At 36.3% G+C, this 10,066-nt stretch overlaps 1 protein-coding gene and 1 long non-coding RNA gene across 3 annotated transcripts in view; one reads left to right on the top strand and one right to left on the bottom strand.

Annotated features, from left to right (window-relative positions):
• The window catches only part of LOC106935835 (CD209 antigen-like protein E), a 40,008-nt gene extending 32,713 nt beyond the window's left edge, over nucleotides 1-7,295 (bottom strand). The window contains exons 1-6 of one of the 2 annotated variants that reach the window (XM_015016531.1): nucleotides 7,158-7,291; nucleotides 6,963-7,064; nucleotides 6,591-6,767; nucleotides 6,174-6,316; nucleotides 4,329-4,432; nucleotides 2,164-3,253 (exon numbers count right to left, since the gene is read on the bottom strand). In XM_015016531.1, coding sequence (XP_014872017.1) covers nucleotides 3,091-3,253; nucleotides 4,329-4,432; nucleotides 6,174-6,316; nucleotides 6,591-6,767; nucleotides 6,963-7,064; nucleotides 7,158-7,227 — 759 coding nt within the window. In that variant the 5' untranslated portion in view covers nucleotides 7,228-7,291 and the 3' untranslated portion in view covers nucleotides 2,164-3,090. Of the gene's footprint in view, nucleotides 1-2,163; nucleotides 3,254-4,328; nucleotides 4,433-6,173; nucleotides 6,317-6,590; nucleotides 6,768-6,962; nucleotides 7,065-7,157 lie in introns of those variants that run through there. The other variant, XM_015016532.1, reaches the window with a different exon arrangement.
• Nucleotides 548-10,066, top strand: part of LOC106935836 (uncharacterized) — a 14,285-nt gene continuing 4,766 nt past the window's right edge. Inside the window, exon 1 of the long non-coding RNA XR_001421982.1 lies at nucleotides 548-638. This is a non-coding gene — a long non-coding RNA (uncharacterized LOC106935836). The remainder of the gene's footprint in view (nucleotides 639-10,066) is intronic.

Consider the following 10,066-nt stretch of genomic DNA (forward strand, 5'->3'; position numbering starts at 1 on the left):
AGAAGCAGAACATTTAAGATCATTCCATGACATACTATTCCTGGTATGTGCACAGTCCTCTTCCCCCCACTGTGGGTCTCCACCACCATTATCAGGCTGTTGGGCCGCCCAGTATTTAGTAAGTCTGCAAGCAAGAAAATCATTTCACAGCTTATATATAGCAATGTTATGAAATGATAAGAAATCTGACATTTTAAGTTCTGTAGGGGGCCATGTAGAGCCACCTGGTGAGGTATTATGTGTTTTCTAAACAATGCCATTTAAAGCAATACCAACCCCACACACAAGGTAGCTTTCAGTTGTTATAGAAATGTTGTTTTTTCATATATTATTTTTAGTAACGGGGTCCTGCATGTGTTCCTTAGTTTGTTTTCAATTTCTAAATAAATATGAACATATTTAGGACTGGATAAGATGAGCTTATTAGAAGAATAAATGTTTTACTCATTTTCCTAATGTGAAAAACCTTAACACCTATTTTTTTAAGTGTAGTTTTACGTTTGCTATCAGCAATGAATATGAAAAGAAGTGGAAAACTCACAGCTGGGACAGCGGAGTGCCATCGACCCACTTCCAGGATCCCTCAGTTTCTTTATCATTCAAACCAATCCATGTTTGTTTATTGGTGATTGTAGAAAGTAAATTCTGTCAACATTATAGAAAAAATAGTAATGTTTCAGTACAGCAGTTATCTGCTTTATGTTATGTCAAAAAAAAAATTCTATTAAAATTTCAGAATTTATTCACCTAAAAAATAAAACATTCAAATTTTTCTCATTGTCTTCATAAAACAATGAATCTTTAATCTGAAAGATTCCTTTTCTTTCGATCCAGTTCCGTATTTTTTTACTTTATGGAAAAAATAAAAATACACAGCTAAACACACAATGTGTTTCAGTGTAGGTCAATAAAGAATTCGAACCCAAATATGACACAATGTGGTTGAATTAAAACAATTCACCAAACCAGATTGGGCTTAAATTCCTCCACAGTGATGAAAAACCTCAAACTCATTACCTGTTATTGAACACAGATACACAACCTGGTTTATAGGTTTGGAGAACCTAAAAACCTTGGAGACTTCAAGGTTGGTGTGCACATCTTTTTCCTTTCATAAATAAAGTCAGAAATGCTAAGGTTAATATCTACTCAGTTTATCTTAATGTGGTATCAATATGTTTGACGTATAAGCAGAAAAGAAGAAGTCCCTAGGGGACAGACATTTTTTTCACGACAGTATTGTTCAAAATTAAAATGTTCACATTAAACTATTAAAATTTTATGTGTGCATTTTCACTGTATTATATATTTATAAGAAACATTTAAAACTGAACCTTTTCAAAACGGTAATATGCACTAAATAGGCAGCGGTATTGTGGTATATGTAATAGTATAACACAATGGTGAAGTATGTAGATTGTACTAAAAGGTTAGGGGCAATATGGAAACATCTTGTTCCACAATATTCATATTAAACTATTAAAGGAAAGTATGAATCTCATTTGCAAACATAAATGAATAATCTCTCACTAGCAGACAGCATCACCTGTTCATCATCATTATTTATCACCACCAGATCTCCTCCTCTGCTCCTGCAGTCCGCTCTGCCTTCATCCCAGGAGCCAGACGATGCAGAGAGGAGATAACAAGAACAGCTGAACATCCTCCATCCTGCAGGACAGGTTTTCTCTAAAANGTCCACCAGGCTGGTTTGGTGGGGTAACATTAAAAGAGACCACACAAGGATGTTCTGACTTCAAGGAAAATGACTTTAGTAAACTATACTAAAGAAATAAAACCTGGAAAAAGAACAAAGAAAGAAATGAACAAAGAAAGAAATGAAGGAAGGAACTTCATTTTTTCTCAGTGATTCATAATTTCTTTTTCAGAAGTAATCTGTAATCTGAATGATCACCAGAACCTGAAGAAAAAAACAAAATGACACTTCCAGAATTTGAAAGTTTACTATTTAATTGTATTAAAAAGCCGGCCGCAAAAAATTACAACATACAGATCCAACTTTTCAAGTTAATGTCATCTGTACAACACTTTCCAACGCCATCATCACCATGGACAGATTACTGTCCATGGTGATGATGGAAAAAAACATAATGCAGTTTTTTGTCCTTGTGGTTCCTGAGAAATAATACAAAGGGGTCAAAAACATAATCTCTTCTCACTGTCATACTTAAAACAAGTCTTGTAGGTTTTTTTCTTCTGTTTTCTTCTGTTCTGAGCTGTTTATTTCTTTATTTGATGTTTTTAGCGCCACCCTTTGGATTTTCAACACTGCTGTCATTACAATCAGGCCTTCATGTTTATATTCACAGAGACCACTAGAGGGCAGTCACAGACAACAATGCGGTCAAGCATACAGCAGAGCAAACTAAACTTAGTCTCAATTGTAAAGCTAACATACAGAGATTTTTTTCCCCTTTTGCGTTCCCTCGCAATAATGTACTGATCAGTTCATGCGGCACAAATGAATATTGTAAGCTTTTTTTACGGTGGGCATCGTACTTTCTGCTGTTACATAAGGTTTTTCTGTGTATGCTAATATCTCGTTGTGACATATCTGAAGTTTTGTATCTTTTACTTTACGATAAAAATGCACCACAAACCTAAACAGAAACTTTCCATAAGTAGAAAAGAAAGAAAATAATACGTTCAAACTATTTGGACTATTTCTGAGCTATTATCACGGGATATTAAGTCATCTGACAGTTTTGATTGTGTTTTGTGTGTGTGTGTGTGTGTGTGCGTGTGTGTGTGTGTGTGTGTGTGTGTTGGTCTGAATGGTTTTAAGTTTTCACGTGCATTTCCATCTAAACCTGACACAAACAGACATAAACACGCAGTGAATAAATCGATTTTCAATCAGTTTTTTTTTTTTTCCACCAAAGGGTTGATAATGAACAGGTTTTCACTGAGGCTCCTCAAATGTTTATACATTTGAAATTTTAAATCGACATTTGTGACTGTATACAAAGTAGACCAGGAAATATTGCAGTAAGCATATTGCCAGGTAACGCAAAAGAAACATTTTTCCCTATGTCCCCTAGGGGGCTCCGTACTAACACACTCCCAACATTAGATTGGATCCTTTTCACAGACCCACTGAAAAGAAGCAGAACATTTCAGGTCATTCCATAACACATTATCATAAGTCCTGATATGCACACAGTCCTCTTCCCCCCACCGTGGGTCTCCACCACCATTATCAGGCTGTGGGGTCGCCCAGTATTTGGTAAGTCTGCAAACAAGAAAACAATTTCACAGCTTATCTTTAGCATTTTAAAATGATAAGAACTTTGACATTCTAAGCTCATCAGGGGGCCATGGAGCCATTTGGTCAAGTCTTTTTTTTTTGTCCATTAAAGTGGTAGTATTATGTATTTTTCAGGCAAATTTTCATCAAGAATTTGATAAAAAAAAAAAATATGATTTTCTAACTTTGATTATCTGCCCCTCCAAACATCTCTGCACAGCCATGCTCCACAGCAACAACAAAAACAGACATCAACACCACTACTGATGTTTCACTGAGACCTTTACAAAGCTGCTGTTTGCTTCCAATTTTAGCATCAGATTTAGGAAGCTGCTGAAGGGAAATTCCACCTCATTTTTTATTACCTTAATCTGCTCTAGTTTAAAAGTTACTGTACATGAACACTTCAAACCTGGACTCACTACTGTAGGTAACGTTAAATTAAATAAAACCATTGAGTAACAAAACAATACTTTAGAAATTCATCTCTTTTTACAAGCATAGACACATATAAAGCAATATTTTAATGTTTCCAGATGTTAAAAACGATAAATTGAAAGTGCACTGTGTTATAGACTGGCCTATAATCTTAAATTTGTCCCAACTTTGTAAACTTAGCTACTAGCTGAGATGGAGGTAATGTTACCTCCATCTACCAGGTAACATTACCTACTGGAAGTTAACAGTAATGAGGAAGGATTGATGGAGGAGTTCTTCATTTTTCTAAGAGTATATTGAGTTTATACTGTGATGTTGCTGTTGTAAAGATCAACGTTGCTGCTGTGGAAAAACATTTTCAACAATTTCTATCAAGACAGTAACAGTAAGGTGAAGCAATAACAGCAAAGGAGATTGAAAATGTAAAATAATAATAAAAAAACATTCACACAGACCCTTGTATACTTAATTTTTTTCTCTTTGGCTCTTAAGAGCCAAACCCCTGAAACAGCTAAAGGCAACACATGATCTTTGTGAATCCTAAATACCAACTGTGTTTTGGAGCAGTAGAACTGGAGCTCTTGCCATCAGCAATGAATAAGGAAAAAAGTGGAAAACTCACAGCTGGGACAGCGGAGTGCCATCGACCCACATCCAGGATCCCTCAGTTTCTTTATCATTCAAACCAATCCATGTTTGTTTATTGGTGAACGTAGAAAGAAATGTCTGTCAATAGAAAAAGATGTAATGCAACATATCACGACAAAAGCCAAAGTAAAAAATATTTTTGTTCTATTAAAGGTTTCAGAATTTATTCACCTACTAATTAAAACATTTTTTCTAAATAATACAACTAATCCCTCTTTAGCTTTAACTGTTTGTATCTCTTTAAGGCCAGTCCTACACTTCTTCGTTGTACGGAAGAAAAATAAATACAAAAACAGCTAAATCTTCATCTTTTTTCACAGTCTCAGTGTGTGGGCTTAAGAAATGGAATGAAATAAAATATTCTTCGTATGACTCCCCCTAGTGGTCTGGAGCACTTCTGTTTTGTGGAGCGAGTTTGCAGTTGTTTTTGCTATTTTCAGCGGTTCTCTACGGCACAGAGTCCCTAAGGCGAGATTGAGACAAAGAAGACAAAAAAAAGCTATCCTGACTTACTTTTTTGAGATCCTGAGAAACTGTTTTGAAAAATTGTGCGTTCCCTTTTTGGGTGAAAAGGATGTTTGTTGAGTTTCTGCAATGCCGGTAGAGGTGGTGCGGTTTAAACGAGAGACACAGAGGATGATTGACAACGTTTCCTAACGACATCTAAAGATGTCCCAGATGAGAATATTATGGTAAGAGACAAATCCGTGTATGGTTCAAGACGAGCTTTTATTTTGTTGTTAATTCAACAGGACCTTATGGCGGAACCGGAAATGAAGACCTGAACTCCCGGCACATACCTTTTTCAGTTACCAGTAGTGGCGGTAATACACACATGGCGACGCAAAGCATAACTGATTTCAGAGTGTATTTCCTCTCTCAAAAAGTTTGATAATCAATGCAGAAAACGGTTCAAGTGCAGCCATTGCCTATTATTTAGGAATGGTTTGTTTTTATGCCGTCTTCATCCACTGTAAGTGATTCTTCTTTGGCGACTTACTTCATTTCCAGTATCGCTACTAAAACAACAACCGTATTTTATTCTTATTGAGATGGCAAAGCAAAACTCAAACGCTGTTGATTTTCTATTAATTCGATTTTGCATTTTTTAAATTTAGGTTTTAAAAACCGGGAAAAAAAAAACACATGCTTGTTTAGTTTTTGCAATTTTATTTTGAAACGAAAAAAACAAAGAACGAACCATACACGGATTGAGACACAAAGATGAAGTTGCAAAAAAACAAAGTTGAAGTTAGATGCAGCGTCTAAGTCGGGAAATTGCTAAAGGGCAATTCCACCTAATTTTTCATTGTCTTTCATCTACTCTAGTTAAAAAACTACAACACCTAAAACCTGGACTAGATTATTCTGCTCTAATAGCAGAATATTTAAAACCAAGTTGTGAAACTTTAATAGAGGCGATTTCAGGACTTTGCTTGCATCTGGACCACATGAGTTTATCTTTATGTGATATTAATTTGTTTGAAATCTGTAGGGGACGGACTCTTTTTCATGACTGTGCCGTTTAAAATTAAAATGTTCACGTTAAAGTATTAGAATTTTTTCGGATGCATTTTCAGTGTGTGAAGTATTTCTGAGAAAGATTTAAAAGTGAACATATTCAAAACAGCAATATGCATTACACAGGCATGTTGTATGTGTAACAGTATAATAGATTAATGATGTCTGTGGTCTGTATAAAAAGGTTAGCGCCAATAAGGAAGCATCTTTCACAATATTCATATTATAGTATGAAAGAAAAATATTAATCTAATTTGCAAACATAAATGAATAATCTCTGAAAGAAAAATCACATCACCTGTTCATCATCATTATTTATCACCACCAGATCTCCTCCTCTGGTCCTGCAGTCCGCTCTGCCTTCATCCCAGGAGCCAGACGATGCAGAGAGGAGATAACAAGAACAGCTGAACATCCTCCATCCTGCAGGACAGGTTTTCTCTAAAAGATAAAAGAATATCTTTTTTTAAACACTGCTTACTAATTATGACAGTAATAGGAAGTCAACTTTGCTTAATCACCCATTTGTCAAGTCATTAAAATTGGAACAATAAACAGATTATTTGGAGGATCCAGTAACAGTTAAAAAGACATAAAATACCAGCAGATGGAGGAGGAGGCAATAAGTGAAACCCTGGAGGAAGGAACTAAAGCCTGCATTATAAAGATCTGTCTTTATAAAATAAGGTTTTCTCACAAACTCCTAAAGACTTACTTTTCTTCAACAAACTCTGGAGCCTGCTCATCTCGTTAGACATTTCCGTGAGGGTTGCGTTCAGACGGTCTCTTTCTTCGGTCATGTCAGAAAGCCGGTCATTGCTGACCTGGAGACGATCCGTCAGCTTGTCTTTGGTGTCGGTGAGATCGGCTGCCAGGCTGCCTACATCGTGAGCTAAAAGTAATTAAAGTATATTATTAGAGAAAAGCTTAATAAGAACTATTCATTTAACTTTAGCTTAAAAAGTTGGTTGTAAAGCTGAGAATAGTTAAACCACTCTAGATTTTGATGAGAGAATAATTTTTATTTTCTGCCTTTAAAAATAAAGAACAAGCTGATGACAGTTAAACATATGACAACAAAACTCACAGAAAACACCAAGGCTGATGAGTCCAATCAGCAGGAAAACATTCAGGATCCCCAGAGAGATGATAACACCCACATAGAGCCTCTTCTTGGATCTGCCAGAACCTTCACAAAGGAAATCCATTTCAATGACATTCATTTCTGCCACATAATAACAACAAAATATATGCATGCTTCTCTTTCTCGTGTTGTTCTTACCTTCATTTTTTGTAACGGGAATTTGGCAGACCGTTTTCACAGGATCAACGTTCATATAGATTTCCTCCATTGCTTTGACAGATGCTAACCTTTTGGTTGAATCTGCAGCAAAACCAGAAGTTTATGCGTATTGTGAAACTGAGTGTGACATGAGAAGGAAGTTACAAGTTCTGAGAAAGAAAAGTATTTTCTTAGAGTTAAAATTAGTCATGCGAGACTGTAGACTAGTGTGAGGAGTTAACACCTGCCAGCCAGAGAGATACTGAGTAGTTCCAAAAATATCCTTAATTTATTTTAACAAAGGTTAAAAAAAAAAAACAATATTTCAACAAATGATGAATTGGACCAAAAACAGTGGTCAACATAACAGACTTCAACTCGGGTAGTAACACAAAGAACTCAAGCACAAAATGAGACGGAAAACACATTTGCATATAAAGACAGTCCACTAGAAAAGTTCTGATTAATTACAATTACAGTTACAATTTGTTGTTACATTTTATATTTCTTTCAAAATATCTCTAGAAATGTCAGGCCATTCCTCTTGTCATAAAAATATATTGATATGAAAGTGTTTAATCCAGGTGAAAAGCAGAGAAAGTTTCCTGAAGCAACTTGGCATTTTATTTTTATCCAGGCCACTCCCTCTCGTAAGCGACAGCTGTGGGGCGAGGAGTGTCACATAGGACATTCTTTTAATATTTTAATATGAAAATTGCATCAGAGAAAGGAAGTGAGACTTGTTTGACTCTCCCATTGTTTCTCTCCGTCGATTACAGTGTTTCCCTGTCAGCTGTACTACAACTGTTTGACCAAAATGTGGTGCAGCTTGGTGTGATGTTTTGAAAGGAAACCATCGTGAGGATGGAGGGTGGAGTTTGCTCTGGCTGCAGCCTGCTGAGAAAGTTCATCCTCTGCAGAGAGTTGCTGAATTAACACTCCATAAACTGTTTTTACTTATCAAATCCACAAAGTGTGTTGACAATAAGTAGCACATTGTTTACGCCACATCAGCTAAACACATTTCCATCATTACTTCTCCTGAGTCCCACTCCTGTCGAATTGTTGATGAAGTGCATGAGTTGTTCATTGCTGAGTTTAGCAATGGATCATGTGGAGTAGATGAAGTAGATTAAAGAGCAAAGGACTGAGCACAAGTCCTTGAGGAACCCCCAAACTGAAAGTAACACTTCAATCACACAGCTTCCTTAAAATGCATTGCCACATAGATATTTTCAAGCTTAAGACCAGACTGTTGCAGGACAGGCAGACATAGATGTGACTCAGAGAGTTGGAGGAGAGACACGTTTTAAGCAGCTTGTTAATTTAAGATTGTAGGCAGATCACGTCATTTCCTTGATTCACCGTTAGAATTTTATTTAAAGAAATTTTAATCTTTTTCTCATTTAAAGCAGAGGTGTGCTGGAGCTTAAAAGCGTAAAAATACAAATGATGTACTGTAATGTCACAGGACGGCAGTGATAGGAGTTTATATGCAAAACATTTTCCACCACGAGGTTTGGAGAATCACTCCGCTCAATAAAATATACTAGACCATCTCAGATTAATCATTACTCATTTTTTTAATGAGTAACACATTAAGAAATAAACTATAACTTCATAATTATTTATGTTTCATGTCTCAGTTGTGTTTGTGTTCACTTTATTCTTCTTTAGTGTGACACCCAAAGATCATCACTGGACCTCATTCAGACTTTAAAATCCTCCTGCTCAGCATCCTTTAAGAAACATTTAATATAACAAAATGAATTCAAACTCAAATATTTTGAATATGATGCATTAAATTAAAACTCAAAGGTTAAACACAGTGGGTCTGAAGTAGTGATTGGTGAATAGCAGCAGCTACAGGATTGATGGCGCCCTCTAGTGGTGAATCTGCAGCTCCACAAACAGGAGCAGATCCACAACACTCCTCATTCGCAGCAAAAGTACATGTACAGTTTGAACAGTTCACCTAAAGACTTGCTAAATGAATAAAATCCCAACTTGACGGGTCGTCATTGTAGTTCCTGCTTACACACACACACACACCAGATTCTTGAGATTATTCTTAAAAATGACACACTACACCTGCTCAGTAGATGCACAGACAGCTCTTTTAATGGTCAGGTCTAAGTTAGAAATTACACGAAAAAAATGCTGAAAAAAAAATAGAGACAGCCAAAATATACCAAGTTGGAGTGAAAATGCCATATATTAGCAAATATTCCAACACATTTTCTCCAATTTTCACCCAAACTACCATCTCCTGGGTGACGATGTGAAACAAGCACATGGCCAGTTAGTTCATGTGTTTATTTAAATCTTTTACATTTCAAAATGAAGGGTCCTTAAAATATTTGCCATGTCTTCTATGATGTGCTGGGTAGACGTCTGGCCTTATAATCCAGTGATGCGAGTTTGAGTGGAGATCCTACATACTTAAGTAGCCTATATGTAAGACAAGGGTTGCAGTACAAGTCAATCCTGATCTGCAAATGGAGAATAACGCATGAAAAAGACTGTATGAAAGACGCTGATGCATCGTAACTAAACATCGTTTTAGTGTTACGATGTAACACTAAAAGATTTTATCAGGTGACTGCAGTGGAGGACAAAATGGCCTCAATGTTAAAGCAGATGCTCTTCAAGCTTCCTTGAAATACATTGCCACATAGATATTTTCAAGCTGAAGACCAGACTGTTGCAGGACTGGCAGGCATAGATGTGACTCAGAGAGTTGGAGGAGAGACACAACGTTTTAAGCAGCCTATTAACTTAAGATTGTGTGAGGTGCGTTTATAACTCATACTGTAGGCGGATCACGTCATTTCCTTGATCCACTGTTTGAATTTTACATGTATTTCAAGCTTCCTTGAAAGCTTATGTCCACCAGGCTGGTTTGGTGG

This window comes from Poecilia latipinna, unplaced genomic scaffold (genome assembly GCF_001443285.1).
Source record: "Poecilia latipinna isolate Pla-1442-1.1 unplaced genomic scaffold, P_latipinna-1.0 Scaffold2032, whole genome shotgun sequence".
NCBI classification, from domain to species: domain Eukaryota; kingdom Metazoa; phylum Chordata; class Actinopteri; order Cyprinodontiformes; family Poeciliidae; genus Poecilia; species Poecilia latipinna.